The following is a 21,521-nucleotide window of genomic DNA, read 5'->3' as shown; positions in this document are numbered from 1 at the left end:
AATTTTTGTGTATGTGACCTTTTCTGTCTGACTTTTTTCACTTAGCATGTTTTTGAGGTTCATTCACATTGTAGAGTGTATCAGTACTTCATTCCTTTTTATGGCTGAATAATATTCCATTGTATGTGTTTGTCTGCCTGTCTCTCTCTCTCTCTCTCTTCACCTGTTGATGGACTTTTTTAAAACCATTGATAGGCATTTGAGCCATTTCTACCTTGAGTCTGTTGTGAATAGTGCTGCTATGAATATGTTTGTATATGTATTTATTTGAGTATCTGTTTTTAGTTTTTTGGGGTTTATATCTAGGAGTGGCATTGTTGGGTTATGGTAATTCTGTGTTTAACTTTTTTAGGGATCACTAAATTTTTTTCCATAGCAGCTGAACTATTTTATGGTCACACCAGCAATGTATGAGAATTCCAGTTTTTCCATATCCTTGTAAACACTTCTTAATATCATTCCTATTTATCCAACTGCTAAGAGAGAGATTTCCCATTTTCTATCAACATCTATATCAATACACATATTTTGATCCCTTTTATTCAAAGATAGGCATATTTATGTAACATGACTTACCTGTTTCTTTTATTGTCCCTATTCCCTGGTTAGATTAGACTTGATTATGCTTTGAGATTTGTTCTTTAAAAACTTTTTAAAAAGGCTATTAGTCAAAAGGGTGAAGAGATTTACCCCAAGATAGTAGGGGTTCTTAGGCTAAGTTTTCTAACTTGTGTCTAGATACGGTACCATTGTGCCATAATTCTTGCTTTCAATAGAATTTGTGTAATTTTCAGAGATGTAAAATTTGGTCATCATCAGTAGCAGCAGCACTCAAATTCTGTGCTTTTGAACAAGAGAATTTAGGGAGATTAGCTCATTAGAGCAGTGGTCGTCCAACTTTTTTTGATAACCCATCTCCCATTATATTTATGTATTTGTGAATTACATGTTCAGCTACTGTTAGGTAATATCTCAAATAAATAATATCTCAGTTAAAACCAGGTTTATTATTGATAGTGGATGTGAATTTATTTATTTTTAATGTTCATTTATTTTTGAGACAGTGCGAATGGGGGAGGAACAGAGAGAGAGGTCAGACAGAATCCAAAGCACACTCCAGACTCTGAGCTATCAGTACAGAGCCCGACACAGGGCTCAACCCCAGGAACCCAGCAACTGTGAGAGATCATGACCTAAGCCAAAGTCGGACACTCAACCGACTAAGCCACCCAGGCGCTCCGGATGTAAATTTATTTTAAAAAGTATTGTTGATAATTGTTTTTTAATTTCCAGACAGACCTAAATAGATTATTATTTTTAACCTCATTATATGCTGATGATTATCTTGTACTATGAACAAAAATGTCAGATTTGCCATTTTTTTCTTATTTTCTTGTATTATTAGTATTATCTTTTTTTAAATTTTTTTTTAAATGTTTACTTATTTTTGAGACAGAGAGAGACAGAGCATGAACAGGGGAGGGTCAGAGAGAGAGGGAGACACAGAATCTGAAACAAGCTCCAGCCTCTGAGCTGTCAGCACAGAGCCCGATGAGGGGCTCGAACTCACGGACCGCGAGATCATGACCTGAGCCAAAGTTGGACGCTTAACCAACTGAGCCACCCAGGCGCCCCTAGTATTATCTTTAACCTGTGGCTACTTAATAGAAAATTTTTTAGTCAGTTGTTCATTTTGTAAGTTATTTAGTTTAAAAGTATATACATTCATAGGTCCACTTAGCTGGGTACACAATATTTTGTAGGCAAAACAAACAAATGAGAGTGTAATTGTAAGTTCATAAATATTAGAGCTTCATTTTAAACAACATTTTGGATAAAAATAAATATAAGTAAAAGTTCTGATATTTTATTCTTGAGTCCCAAAGGACTATCTTGCACACTTATTTTGGAGACTTTTGGTTTTGAGTGAACCATCTCTTTTTTCCTGATTGAATTTAAAAATTAGTGTTCAAAGGGGCACCTGCGTGGCTCAGTTGGTTAAGCATCTGACTTCAGCTCAGGTCATGATCTCATGGTTTATGAGTTTGAATCCTGCATTGGGCTCTCTGCTGTTAGCACAGAGCCCCCTTCAGATTCTGTCTCCCTCTGTCTCTGCTCCTCCCTTGTTCACTCATTCTCTCTCTAAAAAATAAACATAAAAAAAATTAGTGTTCATTGAATATTTTCCTGTTAGAAAATGGCAGCCACATGTAAGTAAACTTAAAAAAAATTTTTTTTCAATGTTTGTTTATTTTTGAGAAAGAGAAACAGAGCCTGAGCGGGGGAGGGGCAGAGAGAGAGAGAGGGAAACAAGCAGGCTTCAGGCTCTGAGCTGTCAACACAGAGCCTGACATGGGGCTCCAACTCATTAGATCATGACCTGAGGTGAAGTTGGACACTTAACCAACTGAGCCACCCAGGCGCCCATTAAGTAAACCTTTCATTGGAACTACTGAAACCTCTTTGAATTGTGTCAGATTCTATACGTATGCTTAATTCACTTTTGTGAAATTCTTCAAATATATTAATTTAGACTTCAAATCATTGGTAATAGAGCTTTACAATGTATGTTTTTTTAATTTTTCTTTTTCTTTTTTTTTTTTTTTACACAGAAGGAGCTGTCTGGTCACAAAAATATCGTGAGTTACTTGGATTGTGCTGTTAACTCAATTAGTGATAATGTATGGGAAGTGCTTATCTTAATGGAATATTGCCGGGGTAAGTATTTTTCTGCATTTGTTTTATACTGAAAAAAAAAGTTACCCTTAAAATGGTTTACTAGGTGTCTTGGTTTCTCCCAGGGCAGTTGTCACCTGATTCTAGACACTTAACTGTAATCTCAGCTTTAATTATCTACTTAAGGAATGCTGTTAAGAAATATTTAAAATCGGGGTGCCTGGGTGGCTCAGTCGGTTGAACGTCCGACTTCAGCTCAGGTCATGATCTCACAGCTGGTGAGTTCGAGCCCCGCGTCAGGCTCTGTGCTGACAGCTCAGAGGCTGGAGCCTGCTTCGGATTCTGTGTCTCCCTCTCTCTCTGCCCCTAACCCTCTTGCATTCTGTCTCTCTCTCTCTCAAAAATAAATAAACATTAAAAAAAAAAAAAAGAAATATTTAAAATCTAGTCGTCATTGCTGTACTGATGATATGAGCATGTAAATGACGATTGGAAAAATGCTGTTGTGTTTAAAACAAGAAATCTGAATGAATGAAGAGCAGTTACATATCATGCTCCCTATACTTTTATAGTCCAACTAAGAAAAGCATAATGTGTCAATATTAGTGTTATAAGATTTTTTTTTCCAGCACTCCATATTAACTTTCAGTATATCAAATGTAATAAATTTAGATGCATTTTGATCTGTAATATTTATAAATTTATATCGTCTTTTTGGGTTCTTTTATAAATATCAGAAGATTTGAAATTAATTTGAAATTAATCCATTTTTTGCAAACTTCTTAAAAAATTTTTTAAATCAGACTGTATCTGGCAATTTGGGTTCTAGGGAGCCTTGGCTTATATTTAGATTCTCTTAAGACAGTTATGATTTTTAATTATGATATTATGAACACTTGTCATTTCCTGAATGTTGGAGGAGTAGGCTGATGGTAATGTTGGAGAAAATATAGTTTCATTTATTCTAGTCTTGTAAGGAGGGAAGGACAGGGGAAAATGAAGTGAATCAGAATTATAATATCTATTATGATATATTTAAAAATTATTTCCGTATATATTATAAAAAATTAGATGTTTTTCTGATTGTTTTCTCTTGTATATATCTCATACTGTAAAACATTGTGATCTCTTTAAGGAGAAGATGTTGATGTTCTTTACTCCACTTTCCTGAATTCTAGCATTTGTGGTACTAAATCTTGGCTGGATAGAGTAGCTGTTGGTTATTTGTAAAGATAGCGCTTTGCTAATTTTTTAAAGATAATTGAATCTAGCATAATCATAACCCTGGATGAGTTTAACTGATAGTCATCCAGAAGACATTTTAAAAGGAGAACCGAATGAACTTCAATTTTTAGGGGATAAATTTTATTTTAAAGTAGAGGTATGACCTGAGCTATGTTTTGAGGAAAGCATTCTTTTTTGCCTGAAAACTTAAAAAATTTTTTTTATCTGGTTTGAATCATCAAGCTGATTCACATGAAATTTTTATTTTTATCAAAGTAGTACATGTATACGTTTTAAAAAGTCAAATGGTTTTGTTAAGCCGTGGCTAAATCAGTATCCTCCTGCCCCATTACTCTCCTCAGAGGCATTCACTTTAAAAATGCTTGAGATATTTCTCATATTCACTTCCATATTTCTACACGTCATTATGTAGAGGAAAGTGTGTAGTTTTAATGAGATCCTTAGAGTATGAGAGAGGGGGAACTTAGAAAATCAGGAGAAGTATGTGATTCTGGGTATGAGGAGGCTCTTGAATAAAAGTTTGGTAGTGCTCTTTCTGGTTTTATGTTTTGCTTTTTATTATTGTTTTTTAAGTTTATTTATTTTGAGAGAGAGCACAAGCGGGGAAGGCAAAGAGAGAGAGGAGAGCAAGAGAATCCCAAGCAGGCTCTGCACTGCCAGCACAGAGCCTGACATGGGGCTCGAACCCACAAACTGTGAGATCATGCCCTGAGCCGAGATCAAGAGTCTGACGCTTAACTGACTGAGTCATCCAGGCGCCCTAATTTTATGTTTTAGATAATATCTCCAAGTAAAGATGAGGATTTAACTGTCAGAGCTTTTTTTTTTAATTTTTTAATTTTAATTTTTAATTTTTAGATTAAATTAATAATTGGTATTTATTTTGCTTGCTGTTTAACTGTGATATGTGATAGCCTGTAATTAACATTTTTGTTTTTGTATTTAAAATTTTTTTCCAGGAGCTAATATACCCATTGATAATTGCCTATTTTCCTTCATATATGTTAGTAGTTTAGCCCAACATTCCTCAATAGAAATGCAAATCTTTATGTAGTATACTTCAACATTTACATATTTGTGTCAGTTTTATTTTTTCTTCCATAGAAATATCCTTTGGGGAGACTTCAGTTCTGCTTAATTTTGAATAGCATTGAGCTGTGCTTCTAGGAACTCCCTATGCCTTCTTCCTATCTTAGACTCTCTACTACTCATACTTCCTCCCTTGTTTTTACCTACCTCCTTTGAATAGAGTACATTTTTTCAGTAGCTTTCTGATAATGGATTATGGAAAGAAGCATGTTTGAAACCTTGTATAGAATTATTTTTATTCTGCATCCATATTTGATTATTCATTTGGCTGGCTAAAGTGTTGTAGGTTAGAAATAATTTTGGGCTAGAATTTTGAAGGCATTATCCCATTTTTCACCTAGTTGTTACTATTGAGAAATCTCATGCATTATGATTCTTCACTTTTTTTAACGTGACCTCTTTTTTTTCCCGTGGACACTTAGAATCTTTGCTTTAGCTCTAGCATTCTAAAATCTTAGGTATATCTGCCTTGGTTGTGGGTCCGTTTTGCTATCTTTATTGCTGGGACTCAGTTTTTTTCTCTTTCATTTTCTCTGTTCCTCTCTTTGTCTTCTCTTTTTAAAAATTCTAATTGTGTTGGGAGTTCCTTAAATGTATCTTTTAGCTCCTCTATAGAATTTTGTATTTCTGCTATTTATTTTTAATTTCCAAGAACTCTTATTCTCTCAATGCTGTTCTTTGTTAAAATGCACTTTGTTCTTGTTTTAGATGCAAGTCATTTGTTGTCTGCAGTTATTAATTACAGTTTTTAAAAAAGAGTTTTCTTCTGTTCTTTGTGTTTTTGTTTTCCTGGATTTTTCTCTTGTTATTACACCTTCTTTTTTATGTTAGAAGTTTCCTTCAAATGTTTTACCAGCTAAATGTACTGCATGCACTATAGATGAGAATGTACCCTCTGAGTGGGCTTTATATCCCAGAGAAGGAATCCAGAGGATTTGAATAGGACATACTCAATTCCTTTTTCTCACATGAATCAGTTAGATAAATTCCTTTTCTTTTCATGGGGGAAGAGTGAGTTGCAGAGTAGAGAATGGGAGAATAATTACTTTCCCCTTACTTCTATAAAAGCTGATTGTATTACATAAAATTGTTTAAGAATGAAGGTACTTTTGTAAGGCAGTCAGTGTTATGAATATAGATCAGGTACATTGGTTTTGATTTTGTAAGGGATGAAACTGTGTAGGAAGTAGAAGAATGTATTGTATAGCCGATATGCACCATCACGGTTAGAGGTATCAATTTGTTACAGCCATCATTTGTGAAATGTTAGATTTTTGTGGGTTCACGATTTGACACTGCTAAATTTGTTAATATTCTTGTGTATAAGTTAAAGAGAGATTAATTACAGGCTTTAGGTACCAGACGTCCAGAAATCAGAGTTGGTCTTTTGAATATATTTCCATTCTTTAATGAAAGGAGCTTTTTGTTTTGGAGGTGTTTTATAGAAATTCCCACGGATAACATACCTGTTAGCTTTTGCTTAATAACAAAACATCCCCAAACTCAACAGCATAAAACAACAGTCATTTATTATTGCTTGTGTATCAGTGGGTCACTTGTTGTAGACTGAGCTTGGTGGAATGACACTGTTCGTTTTAGTTGGGCTTGTTCACATGCCAGTGGGTTTGCTGGGATTAGTTGGAGTGGCTCTGTTTCAGGTTTCTCATCCTTTTCCCTGGCACTAGAAGCTTATTTGGGGGATGTTTTTCTCATAGAGATACTAGAAATACAAGAGGGCAAGTGGAAGATGTGAGGTCTCTTAAGGCTTAGGCTTGGGATTGGCACACTGCCACTTCTGCGTTATTCTTTCAGCCAAAGTAAGTCATATGGCTGAGCCCACATCAAAGAGCAAGGTATTCTCTCTGCTCCATTTATTGGGAGGAAGTGCAGTTACATGGCAAAGGGCTGGGATAAAGTGAGGGTTGAAGATTTGGGGCCAGTGGTGCAATCTACTACAGATAAAATTTAATTATCTTATTAAAAAAACCCAAGTCATGTAAAAATTAAAGTGGAATGTAAGATTGCACTTTACAGAAGGTTGTTGGATGACTAAGTAGTTGGAAAAATGTTGAATTTTCAATTTTAATGGTGAAATTGGTCAGAGTGTAAAAGCTTTTGTTTAGGAAATGATACCTGTTTGAAAAATATGGAAAGATTTGAGAGTTATATGCATCCTGTTTGAAAAGATTTTCAGTATACATCGTTTGATTTCTGAATCTGATTTTTTTCGGTTTTCAAAAAATTTTTTTAATGTTTTATTTTTTATTTATTTTTGAGAAATAGAGAGAGAGAGAAAGAGGGAGGGAGAGAGGGGCAGCAAGCTAAGGAGACAGAATCCAAAGCAGGCGCCAGGCTCTGAGCTGTCAGCACTGAGCCTGATGCTGGGCCTGAACTCAGGAACCGCGAGGTCATGATCTGAGCTGAAGTCTGATGCTTAACCGACTGAGCCACCCAGGTGCCCCTGATTTGTTTGTTTGTTTGTTTGTTTTTCATTAGAATAACCTTTACTTTAATCTTCAGAAGACTTTGATTTTGAATAATGAAATTTTACTTATTTCTACATTTGAAATGTAGCTCAGTTACAGCTCTTAGCTTTTTTGGGGACTTGCATTTTGTGATTCAAGATCTCTGAATGTGAGAAAGGAGATTAACATTTGTTCAAATTTTTTTCTACTCATTACAACATTGAAAGTTAGGAAGACGTAGAATGAGTTTAAGATTATGATTTCTTTAGCTGTGACATATTTCAAGAATGTGAATGAGCATCAATAAAACACTTTTTATCCTGTTTAATTTTTGTTTAAAACAAGTTCAGTGTCTAACACACAAGAGGACAGGGGAAATTGCTGCCTGGTCAGGTATCTTGAGGTGTCCTAAACAAATTACAATCAAATATACTTTAGTGTTCTGAAATTGGGGATTGATAGATAAAATTTGATATTTTTTCTGCTTTAAAGTTTTCTGCTATTATAGGAAATACATGAGAATGCTGTTGAGAGAGTAGTATTAAATGAACAGGTGTATATGCACCTTTTTGCAGATTACAAAGTAGCAAACATTCATTTGTCCAACCTTGTTAAAGGAAGGTTTCAAGTTAACATAAGTTTGCCTTTTTAAATTCCCAAACTTAATTTTCATTAGAATGCTTTCTGAATTACTTTTCTTTAAAAAAATTTTTTTTTAATGTTTATTTATTTACTTTTGAAAGAGCGAGAGAAAGAGAGGGCGCACAAACAGGGGAGGCAGAGAGAGAGGAGACACAGAATGCGAAGCAGGCTCCAGACTGTGCTGTCAGCACAGAGCCTGACGCAGGGCTTAAACTCTGAACCGTGAGATCATGAGCTGAAGTTGAACACCTAACTGACTGAGCCACGCAGGTGCCCCTAATTACTTGTGTTTCTTGTGTCCTTAAATGGTGGTCAACTTTTTCTTAATAATTTAGAATTGTCACTAGACTATCAATTATTGTGGTATATGTAATATATAATCATCCTCTCAGGGCTCATTGGTATGACTGTTTGATTTTAGTAAGTTGTTCTGCCTGTTGCCTTTTACCTGAATTAGAGCATTAGCCTCTTAACCCATCTGTCCATTTCCACTCTTGTGATTTCCCCTACCCCCCAATCAGGAAGATCCTTTAAAAAGTTAGATCTGGAGTGGGCACCTGGGTGGCTCAGTTGATTAAGTGTCCAACTCTTGATTTCTGCTCAGGTCTTAATGTGAGATCAAACCTGCATCAGGCTCTGCACTGACAGCATGGAGCCTGCTTGGGATTCACTTTCCTCCTCTCTTTCTGCCTTTTCTCTGCTCACGTGTGTTTGCGCACACTCTCTCTCAAGATAAAGAAACATTAAAAAAAAAAAGATCAGGAAGTCCCTGGTTCTCAAGATAAAATCTAAAATATGGCTGATGGCTGTCTGTCTTGTCAGTCTCATGTCACTTTACCTTTTCTCTGATTTTTGGACCATGCATACCTACATTGGCTTTAAGTTAATCAAAATTATTAAGCTCTTTTCCAAAATGGAGGCCTTTGTATGTACTGCTTGCTGTTGCTAGCATGCTTTTCTCGCAGATCTCTGTCTGGTCAGTTCCTAATGCTACAGTCTCACCATAAATATCACTTCCTCAGATAGGCCTCATCTGACACCATCCCCTCCCCATCCTCCTTTGCCAATTTAAATTTAGGTTTCTCTCATATTAGCCTTATTGTACATAATTATATGTGTTTATTTATGTAATTGCTTAATATTTACCTCTGCCTTTAATTGATAAATTCCATGATAATATAAACTTTATTTTTGCTCACAATTGTTTATCTAATAGCTAACATACTATTGAATAACTGTTTCTTCAAATCTATGATGCCGTCAATTATAAAGCATACTTTGATTTCATAGATGTTAATTAAAATCTTGAAAAAAGGCCAATAGCATTAGCAGAACATCATCTATCTTAAGATGTTTTTATTTCAGAGATGTAAAGTATGAAAAATGTATGTTACTGAATCAATATGATATGGTACAGGAAGCATCCTTACATGAGCATTATGAAAAAGCCAGTTCCCCTTTACTTGAGACCATAAAGGCATTTCTTAATTTCTTTGTGGTAGTCTTCATTTACTAAAAACATGTCTTCTCAAAATTACTTTTTTGGTTAGCTGGGCAAGTAGTGAATCAGATGAATAAGAAGCTGCAGACAGGTTTTACGGAAGCAGAAGTGTTACAGATATTCTGTGATACCTGTGAAGCTGTTGCAAGATTGCATCAGTGTAAGACTCCAATAATTCACCGGGATCTGAAGGTATGAATTTTAGACTACTTATGGATTAATACATTTTGAACTTTAGCATTAAAATGTTCTTGGACTACTGTCTTCCTCTATACCAGTTTTTATTACCAACACTGAGAAGGATCTCTTTGTCCCAGGTACATTTCCTGGGGCCATGTAAAGACTATAGACTAGAAATTGTGTTTTCCGTGACCCTGAGGGTTTCTAGTATGGCTGTAGAAGTAGATTTTTATGGCCCTTCCTCTGCGTCTGTTGTACATAGTAGGCTTCTTAAAAAGGTTTCATGTGAGCAAAAATGTGAACGTCATTGATGCAGGTTGAATGTCCCTCCACATGATTCTGTCCAGTTCTGCTCTCCTCCTATTTCCTATAACCCATATTAGGTGTCAGGGTATTTTGCAGAGATTTTGGAGGCAAGCATGAATGGGTCGCTGTACTCAGTTATTTACCATTTACCATAGTTTTCTATCATTTACTATATTTAGGTGATTTTCTTTAAGGTCATTTTATCTTACCTTTTTGTGGAGTCTGATCTCTTGTATATGGCACCCACTTGTTACATTGGAAAAGGTCTCCCAAAAGGATTTGAATATTCCCAGTGTCATAGTGCTCAAGGTATCATTACACATACCATTTAAAAATCATAGGTTTCCTCTTAGATGCCCACAAGCCCTAAGATTACAAAAACTTCTCTTCCAGAAATGCGCTATACCCAAATATCTCATGGCTAATTTTTCACATTGCTTCTAGTCTACTCAGATTAACTTTCTCCATTTGTTCAGTCTTGCACCACCTTATAGTATTGTGCCGATTGTTTACTTTCTGTTCTCTTCCACTAGCATGTAAGCTCCATGTGTGCAGGGATTTTTTTTTTTAATGCTTATTTAGATTTGAAGGAGAGAGAGAGAGAGAGAGACAGAGAGACAGAGCATGAGCAGGGGAGGGGCAGAGAGAGAGAAGGAGACACAGACTCCGAAGCAGGCTCCAGGCTCTGAGCTGTCAGCCCAGTGCCCTACGCGGGACTTGAACTCACAAACTGTGAGATTATGATCTGAGCCGAAGTCAGATGCTTAACTGACTGAGCCAGCCAGGTTCCCCTATCCAAGTATTTAGTATTTAGACCTTGGCACATAGCCAAGGTCTCAGTAATATTTAGTGATTGGATGAATCCCAATTCTGACTGATTATACAAAATTTATGAAAGGTGATAATAAAATCCCCCTAGGATACAAGAGAATAGAAGATGTCACGTAGAATATAGATTGTTAACCATGAAAGTGTCATCTAGGGAAACCTATGGTGTAACAGGTTACAAATTAGGCAAAGATCGAAATGTACGACTGAAGACATCTGTCCTTTAATTTGGATAATGAGTGTAGTTCATTTCAGTTCTTCTGAATATGCAGCTTTTACATTTTCCCTAATAATTTGGTATGTCTTTTTATGCTGTTTTGGCTTGTTAACCTTTTTCATATTAAGTTGATGTTTCCAGTTGAGTCTTCTCGATTTAAAGCCAGAAAAGACATTGAACTGCATACTTTTATACAGGCCCTGTTTCATATGTTTAGTTCGTTTTACTTGTGTAAATTTATGCAAACCTATGTTTGTTTTAAGTAGATGTCTTGTACAAATCTTTGTTGTGTGCAAATCTTTTAAAAAGTTGACTAAATATGAAATATAGAAGAAAAACAAACTGTAATGTGAGTATTTTGGTAGAGTGGAGAGCAATTGAATAGCTCATCCAAGACTGCATTATAAAGGTAGAAAATGTTATGGGAGAAAATGTAGTAATAATAATAGTATCATTTATTGAGTGCTTACTTTATTTCAGCCACTCTTCTAACTCTTTACGTGTTTTAACTCATACGATTTTTACAACAATTCCATGTAACAGATACTGTTAGCTTCCCCATTTTGTAGATAAGGAAATCAAAGCACAAGAGTAGTTCAGCATATTGTCTAAGGGGACATATGGTAGCAAATTGCAGAGTTGGGATGTGAACCCACACTCTCCTCTGTATGTCATGTATTCAGGTTGCTACAACTCTGATCTCCAAGTTAACACATAAAGTCAAAACTGTGTTTTGTTAGTGCGGCATTTTAGATAAAAATGGAATTAGGAGTCAACCAGAGGTAGAAGTTTAATGGTTTTTGTTACTTGTCTATAGATAAGCTGAAGTGTCAGAATGAAAAATGGAGGTACAGTCTAGACTTCAACTGCTACTAGTTCTTCTTTTTCATAGAAGAGGTTTAAAAGGATTTAGGGCTTATAGACCCCTGCAGAAATCATCCTGGGATGGGAGGAGCACTTCTCTGTTCTCAGTAGGAGAAACAGTAGACATTGTCAGGTATATTTTTGGTCTGATTGATTTGGCCTTCCTCATGATTTATCTTATGTCTTTCTCTTTGTATATATGGCACAAACCTTGTGTTTATTTTGTAAAAACATGGTTATGAAAGCATAATTTTCACTTTGAAAATACTACTAATTATTTATTTTTTCTGAAGGTAGAAAATATTTTGTTGAATGATAGTGGAAACTATGTACTTTGTGACTTTGGCAGTGCCACGAATAAGTTTCTTAATCCTCAAAAAGATGGAGTTAATCTAGTAGAAGAAGAAATTAAAAAGTAAGTTTCTATCTTTATTGTGCTTTGTCTCATGGGAATTTTAGGTAACTTAAGTCTATGGACCAGATTTGCTAGTACAGATTTTAGGTATTTCATTTATAGATTTCTTTGAAATATTTCTGTTCCATAGACATTGATTAATTTATGTCTGCTGTAGCTCAGTAGTAAATATATTTTATCATAGATACAAGTTTTTCATGTACATTGTAAATGTATTTATCAAGAAATTTATTAAGTTTGAGTAATTTGTGGAATTATTAAAGGGAGTTTTAAGTAATTATTGAGTTTAGTTAAACATTGTGTTTTTACTGATACTGAGGACTTGTTCTTATTAGGAAGATAATAAATTATTTGAAAAGTAAGCTTTTACTTTATATTTAAGATGAAGAAGATTGACTTGTTCATGGAATGAAAACTCTGGAAAACATGTTACTTTGTACTAGTGTATTGGAAAGCTCTCTGGTAGAAATATGTCATATATGCTCTATTTTTCTTAGTTTTATACTTTCTGTGGTTGCTAGAGTATCTATAAAGACCTTTCCCTTTTCTGTTTTCTCATTTAGAAAATAGAACTGTTTATAAATCTTAGGTAAATCTTAAATTACCTTAATAAAATGATAAAGAATGCACAAAGGTCTGTCAGAATAGGAATTTCTGAGTAGTTGTTTTTTCTTGGTCTCCTTTCTTCCTCACAGTTTCTCATTTGTTTAAGACTAAGAGCTATCATTTGAATTGCAGTATGCATTTTGAAAGAACTCAAGGAGAGCTGATCTTTCCCTGGCCCATTTGTATAACACAGTGGGTTTCTAGACCAGGTATTTCTACTCAGGAAATATAGCCTATGGTGATTATGTTAGATTCCATAAAAATTAACTCCTTAGTAAACATATAAATGTCCTGAAGAACACAAGAACAAATCACTGAATTGGCTTTTTGGGGATATATGTTTGTATACATATATATGTATATGTATGTGTGTGTGTGTGTATATATGTATATATGTATATATACATATATACACACATATATGTGTATGTATATATGTATGTATGTATATATATAATTTAAAAATTATTTGGTTGTGATTTATAACTGCTTTAGGATCTCTGACTTGCTGAAATTTTCATTTCTTACTGCTGAGATCTTAAGGTTCAGTAGAATTTTGTAGTAGTGATGAGTGCAGGCTCATGAGGAATTCTTGTGCTCATTGTGGCTCAGTTGAGGAGGTAATGGTCTAACCATTTATTTAGTTAACAGGTGTTTATTCAGGGCCTACCATGCAGTGGACACCATTGTTGGTGCTGCAGTATAGCAGTGAACAGAAGTTCTGTCCTCATGCAGTTTGTATTTCAGTTTTGCAGGTTGCTCCTCGTAGTGTTGTCATTCAGAATTTCTCACCAGTCAGTAATTTCGAAAAAGTAAGATGATAGGATGTTGAGCCTTAAGATATTTCATACAAAATGAAACATATCAACACTCAAAATTAAATTATGCCATGATATAGGTAGTCCTTCCAAAGTCTAATAATTTCTGCTATGAGATTGAGTACTACTTTATTAAAATATTCTGTTCATAATGGATTTAGAGTTTTTATGTTGGTAAAGATTTATTCAGTGTCTTTTAATTCCAAATAGCTTATGATGGCAGTCAGTTCTAGAAGTGTTCTTAATTAATGTAGTTAGAATGATGGCAACTAGATTACTTTTAAAACAACAGCGATAAAAACAGACCTAGAGGAGATTTACTACTGTGTGCCAGGAATTATGTTAGAGTCCATAAAAACAAACTCCTTAATAAACATATAATTTTTTGAGTGGGTAGACATTTTGTTTTTAAATTAATGGACTAAAGTATTTTGATTAGGGTAGTTTTAGAGTCTAATTATATTATTTAAAACAAATTCAAGGAAAACTATATTTTCAATCCATTGTCTTTATTTCAGATTTTTAATTAAAATTAAGTTTTTATATCATTAGAGATGCTGTCGCATTTGTTGAATAAAACATGTATAGATGCTTTGTATTGTTAAATCTTGATGGACTTTTAATGAGCTTTTTAAAAATAGTATTATTTCTATATAATGTTACTGAATCTAAAAGTTTTTTGTAGCATTTTATGTAGAAACAATGTAGTATCTATATATTTTTTTTTTTTTTTTTTTTTTTTTTTTTTTTTATATCTCCACTCCATTTCACTTATTTACTGCCAGGTATACAACTCTGTCATACAGAGCCCCTGAAATGATCAACCTTTATGGAGGGAAACCCATCACCACCAAGGCTGATATCTGGGTAAGGCCAAGAAAGGCTAACATTTTCTCTAACCAAATTAAAAAAAAAAAATCTGAGTTCAGTTGGTTATTTTCCCCCTGTTACCCCAAAGGTATTTTATAATAAGTAGAAGAAAGTGGTATATTCCTATACAGAAGAAGAAAATAAATAGAACATTTTATCTTTTTAATCCTGAAATGGAAAGCTTAGGTATAAAAAAGCAAATAAAGGACTTCCATATAATGTAACTCTTTGCCACAGTATTTTTTAGAATTTATATTACATATGAATGTAAACATGTTTTGATTGAGTGTAATTTTGATTGAGTGCAGTATGGAAAAGCTGGTCATAAATCTTAAGTAATTCTTAGAAATATTTTTAAGATCTTTTTAATGGAAACTAACATGAGTCAATTTTTTTCTAATTAAAATCAAGCCATTGACTAATTTCTACATATTGAAGATCTTACTTAGCATATTCAGTTGGCCCTTGAACAACATGATTTGAACTTAATTTGCAGATATTGATTTTTTTTTTTTTTAAGTTTACTTATTTTGAGAGTGAGAGAGGGAGAGAGGGAGAGCGGGAGCAGGGGAGGGACAGAGAGAGAGGGTGAGAGACTGAATACTTAGCAGGGTACCTCACTGTCAGTGCACTGTCAGTGTGAACCCTGAGATCATGATCGGAGCCAAAATCAAGAGTCAGAAGCTTACTTAGGTGCTCTAATATGCAGATTTTTAAAAATAAATATATTGGAAAACCTTTTGGAGATTTGCAACAGATCTGAAAAAACTTGCAGGTGAACCAGGCAGCCTAGAAATACTGAAAAAACTAAGAAAAAGTTACATATTGTAAGAGTACAGTATATAATACATATTAAAATATGTGTTAATCGACTATTTATGTTATTGATAAGGCTTCACAGTAGATTATCAGTAGTTTTAGGGGAATCAAAAGTTACACATGGATTTTCAACTGCGTGGGGTATTGACTCCTCTAACCCCTGTGTTGTTCAAGGGTCAACTGTATATCTGGATTGCATTATTAAGATTGATCATATTTTATATAATTGAACTTTTTGTTAGAATGCATATACTTTTTTAGAGCTTGTTTCATAAGGGAATATATTTTGGCTTTGTTTCATAAATTAGCAAGAAACTCTATTTTAAATGTGAATTCATTTAAATTCAACAAGTATTAGCCATATCTACCACTAGTGACCGTATTAAGGTTGTAGAAAAAAAATTCCATTGGAAATACTTCTAGATTTTACAAAAAAAAAATCATGTTTATTTTAAAAGCATAATAATTTAGAAAGTAGTCAAGCATAATGTGTGAAACCAAATGAATATCTCCTTGGTTCTCTTCTCTTGACCTCCTCCTATAGGGGTTGGGATACTAAATATTCTAGCAAGGTAATAAAAAAAAAAAGTATCTTTGATATCTTTTCATCTGTCATAATGTACACTTTTTTTTTTTTTTTTTTTTACCAGTGATTCTTAAATCTTGTGGTACTTTTTAACCATATACATAGTTGACTCAATGGATAAGTTTGATTTGATACTGCTTATAGATTACCAGCTTGTAATTCAAATTCAGTTTGCTTTTTCTCAGCATTAACATTCAATGGCTTATAGTAAATGGTTTATAGTATAATGTAGAAAGCACATCCAATCAGGTTTTAATTTATAAAATGAAGGTATTAGAAGAGGTGATCGTGGAAGTTTTTCCTAATCTAATGTTGTGACTGCTTTTGAAATCCATGTTACCTAAAAGAGTATTTCAACACCAGAGGAAACAACAGACATCATAGCTTAACTACTGTTTGGATATTATCAAGGCTTGAATGAAAAGATAGTCTCTAAGTACATGATTGTTACCCCATATCTTAACAAAAAGGAGAGAATCCTTTTTTTAATTCATTTTTTCATTAGACTTTATATGTGTGCCAGGCAGCATACTAAATTGTGATAAATTTAAAATTTATACCATTTATAGATTAGGATATGGGGTAATATTTCTATAATGGATAATTACAGAACTTAAATTATAAGTATAGCTGTGGGGTTACAAATAGATTACTCAAAGAAAATGAAAAAAGAAGCAAATAATCAGAAAATAGAATCTGTGTTTATATGCTTGACAGAAGTAGAATTTTAATTTTCATAATGCCATTTTTTTTCTTGTATTCACTCAGGTGAAACAGAAGTATCTTGCAACATTTTAGGTGTGAATGAAAGAATAACTAGAAAAATTATTCAATTCATATTGGTCAGAGATTGTGTTTCTATTTCAGCATAGTACTGATTCAGGGAGTTATCATACTGAGGTTAAAGTATTCACTTAGCACTTTATATTTTGGCGAATTTTTTTTTTTTTTGCTTGGAAGTTTCCATTGTAGGTTATTTTTATCCTGAGAACTGGGATGCTGATTTTATAAGCATTAGGAAATTCAGTGAGAGATGCTTCATGTTATCTTTTAATGAGGAAAATTGAAGCTGATGGTATTCGAAGCCTTCAAAATCAGGTCATTTTTACCCTCCCGTTTCTTGAACAATTCTGACTGTATCAGATGGATAGAGGGAAATGCCTTTGATGTGAAAAAACTAGGACACCTTGTTGTGTTCACGCTGTGTGAAGCAGAGTATTTTATGTTTTCGATTTATATTTTTTAAGGATACTGGCATTGCTATCTAAAATAGTTATCTGGAAATTCCCACAACATTTACTCTAACAGAAGACACATTATTAAAAGTTTGATTGACAAGATAAAACTGGATAAAATGCAGATCTCTTGTGTGTAGACTGTCATCTGGGCAGTAGAAAGGTGTAATTTAATGCAGATATTACACCATTAATAGTATTTTTTAGTGCTGTTAGGGAAGCCTTAAGCTCAATTTGCTACATATAAATGCTGAAAACATCTGCCTTACAGAAAAAAGCAGTATAAATATTTTTAAGTGACATTGAACTGGTTATTTCCATTCAGAATCTTTACCGTTTCATTAGTCACAGTAATGTTTTTGAACTTACTAGAATTACTCTTCTAGAATTAAAATTTATAGAGCTTTTAAACTTTGTTGGAAGACTGTGTTGAAAATAATGTTTTGTAAATATTGTCAGACTTACAAAGGTGCTTCTGCATATTGTGATCTTCATGGTAGTTATAAAAGTAGTGTGTTTGTTAGTTGAGTGTGCTAATAAGTTGATGTGTGGAGAAAATCTAACAAAAGAGAGGTGATATAAGGCCAAATAGTATTGCTGATATAATTGTATACTGACTATTGGATAATTTTATTACAGTCTGTTTAGAATTAGAAATAACATTTACACTTTTTTTTAAAGTTTATTTTGAGAGAGAGAGAATGAGAGGAGAGGCAGAGAGGGAGAGAGAATCCTAAGCGGGCTGTGCACAAACAGTGCAGAGCCCGATGTGGGGCTCGAACTCACAAACTGTGAGATCATGACCTGAGTCAAAATCAAGAGTCAGACACTTAACCTACTGAATCACACAGGCACCCCAGAAATAACTTTTACACTCTTAAGGCTTGTATGTGACACTTCTTATAAGAGCATAGTGATTTCTTGAGCTGAAAATCACGTTTTATTACTGCTTCTCAGGTTTGAGCTGTTAGCAGCTTAGCTGGGAATTTCCTATGCTACTCTTCAGAATATAATTTGCGTTTTAGGGTGTTTTGTCTTCATTGTCAGATTTATTGGTGCAAGTAGATTTATTGGTGCTGCACTATGAAGCCATGCAAGTGAAGCAGACAGAGCCCTTTGTGATTTTTAATATAGATTAGCAAAGTAGAAATATGATTAGTATATTTAGGATAAAAATTATAGGGTTATATGTAAAGGTAGAGAACTAATTTTTTGATATGAAATAATGTCACGTGTTTAGTGAATAGTCAAATAAAAATGTATTGATGTTTGATAAAATTAACTGTGCTGGCTAACTCATACTTTGAATCCCAGGATTTTATAACATGTTTTATATTGAATTAAAAAAATGTTGCTAGAAGAAGCCTTGTGTTGACTTCATTATTTATATGCTAGTTATGTGGTAAATATATTTTTTTTTCCTAGTGAAAGAAAACTATAATTTTTCTCCCAAGAGGAACCTGCTGCTTCTAATTTTAGTTATATCATTCATGATCTAGAGTTCCATGATAACATTAATCCAGCCAACTAATCACAGATGTGAGAGAAAAATATGGAAATGATACAGTTAAATATTTTTTAAAAAATTAAGCACAGTAATGGGTTTAATTACACCATTAATTGGTTTAATTTGTGAAAGGATTGATCCAGTATTAGAAACATTAGGCTTTTGTTTGTTTAATAACATACTTCATTTTTGGTTTGGGGCTGTGTTTTTGTCTTGTGATTGATTACTTCATCTGACAATATTCATACTTGTTTGTTTTACAGGCCCTGGGATGTTTACTGTATAAACTTTGTTTCTTCACTCTTCCTTTTGGTGAGAGTCAGGTTGCTATCTGTGATGGCAGCTTCACCGTCCCAGACAATTCTCGTTACTCCCATAACATACATTGCTTAATAAGTAAGTACTTGGAAGAATTTATGAAAAAATTGTAAGGTACTCTACTTAGGGTGGGCTATTTACATCTCTTTACCAAAACTTAGCATTTTGATTTCATGTGTTATAGTTTTGTGAAACTATAATAAAGAAAAACATTAAAAATGTTTGTAAGACTTTCATAGGAATGAAAACAGCTTAATTACTGATTAGTACATTGATATTTTTAAGCCCCCTAGATAAGCTTTTGTAGAACATAGAGATTATGTAATTAAGGAAGCTGGAATTTCTAGAAAAACTTACAGCAAAACATTTAATTACTTAGTCTTTGTACTTTGAAATCTAAACATTCAGACCTGTTGCTTCTTGGGATTAAAGTATTACCAGTCTTATATTGTAGCTTATTTGGCCACCCTTTTTACTTTTTAAAAAATAAAAATTTTTATTTATTTTGAGGGAGAGATAGACAGCAAGGAGCGGAGGGGCAGAGAGGGAGAGAAGGAGACAGAAACCCAAGCAGGCTCCATCTGCACTCTCAGGATAGAGCCTGACGCAGGGCTCGAACTGCAGAACTGTGAGATGAGGCCAAAGTCAGGAGTTGGACACTTACCCGACTGGCCACCCAGGTGCCCCTGCCACTCTTTTAAATATTTATTCTTTATTGATAATGAATTGTTTATTGGAAAACAACCTAAAGTAGTATCAGAAAGGGGTAGTCCTGTAGGCCCCTGACTCCAAAAGAAATATCTCCATTTTCCTTCTAGCTTCCTTTAAGAGTTCTTTTCTTCCTTTTGGATGGATACTATAATTTTTTGTTTTTGTACTTGGTAAAATTTCTGAAAAAGATGATTGGGTTGGGGAGGAGTACCATCAGGTATTAAAATTAAAATATTAGGAAGCTGCGTTATTTAAACAACACCTCTCCACACTGTTTTAATTAAGATGTTTCTAGCATTTCTACTCTGTTTTTGCATCTCCTGTCATAGCCTCCAGCCACACTGATCAATGCAACAGAAAAGAGGGCCAATCTAAATATATCTGATGTTTTATAATATAAAGTTGCTGTTGAACTCGGTGCAAAAAAATAGGTGGAAATACAAAAAAATTATTAGACATTTGTGGACAAAACCACCAACCTGAAAATCTACATCAAATGTTATGCTAAAAATTGAAATAAATCAAAGATCTGAATGTAAAAAACACAAAACATAAATGTACTTGAATAAAATAGTCTTGAATTTATTTATAACACTGTAGTGGGTAGTCTATAAGCAAGGCATTAAATCTCAGGAACTAGAAAAAATGAATCCATTAACATATGAGTTTAAACCATTAAAAGTCTCCCCTCCCCACCCCAACCCATGAACCCCAGCATAAAATTAAATGACAAATTGGGAAAAAAAATATTTGTTACACATTTGGCAGATGGCTAACTTTTATAATTTATAAGCCTTATGTAAATCCAAAAGAAAAGGGCCAGTGTGCCAATAGAAAAATGGTCAAAAGAAAATGGATCATAAAGGGATATCTAGCCTTGCTTTTGCATACTTATTTAAAGAATAATCTTTGTATTTATGCAGATTTGCTGAAACGTGTTGGAAATTGGAGAATTATGTCAGTTGAACACAAAATTACATTGCTTCATGTGGAATGTTCTTCCTAGGCAAAGGGAACCAGAGTAATGGGGTGGGGGAGGAGCTGTTACAGTTTATAGGGGAAAGGAAATAGCCCTAAGCTTTGCTGCTGTACTGCCAGTATGAAGACTTTTAGCTCTAATTGGAGAACATTAAATATGAGTGTTTGTACCTGGGGTTTTCTTCACAGAGAGATCTAATTCTGTTTAGTGCTGCTCCCTATTAATGGGTGGCCCCCTGAATAGCACCCTTGCTGGCTTAGAGTTCCATTTTTATCTTTATTGGTTGAGTACTCCCAGCCTTGTTTTGATGTGTTTTTATATCCTTGTGGCAGCTTCCAGCCAAATTAAACTACCTGCCTGGGCAGTCTGAGTTACCTTCCCAGGTACCAGTTAATGTTTTTGTCAGTGCCCTGGTTGACAAAGTTGTATAGTTTCTCAGGGGTCTGACCCAGCTCTATTTTTCCTATTATCCCAGTTATTTTTAGCCTGCCATTTGATAGAATGTGATTTTTTAAAAAGCAAATCTACCTTTGGAGTATATTTGAATAAACAGACTCCTAACCCATCTGTTCAGTAGCTTTCCTCCTTCATTGTCCAAAAATTAGGGCATTAAAAGCATGAAAGAACTCTTGATTGGAATGCTC

At 34.0% G+C, this 21,521-nt stretch overlaps 1 protein-coding gene across 1 annotated transcript in view; it reads left to right on the top strand.

Moving 5' to 3' along the window:
- BMP2K (BMP2 inducible kinase) overlaps window positions 1–21,521 on the top strand; it is a 130,840-nt gene that overhangs the window by 53,971 nt on the left and 55,348 nt on the right. Inside the window, exons 3-7 of the mRNA XM_019466561.2 lie at window positions 2,613–2,718; window positions 9,668–9,810; window positions 12,307–12,428; window positions 14,638–14,719; window positions 19,133–19,265. Coding sequence (XP_019322106.2) covers window positions 2,613–2,718; window positions 9,668–9,810; window positions 12,307–12,428; window positions 14,638–14,719; window positions 19,133–19,265 — 586 coding nt within the window. The remainder of the gene's footprint in view (window positions 1–2,612; window positions 2,719–9,667; window positions 9,811–12,306; window positions 12,429–14,637; window positions 14,720–19,132; window positions 19,266–21,521) is intronic.

Source organism: Panthera pardus, unplaced genomic scaffold (assembly GCF_024362965.1).
Source record: "Panthera pardus isolate Hobbes unplaced genomic scaffold, ASM2436296v1 HiC_scaffold_13, whole genome shotgun sequence".
Lineage (NCBI taxonomy): Eukaryota > Metazoa > Chordata > Mammalia > Carnivora > Felidae > Panthera > Panthera pardus.
Note: the sequence above shows the minus strand (reverse complement) of the source record. Positions and strands in the feature narration are given on the sequence as shown.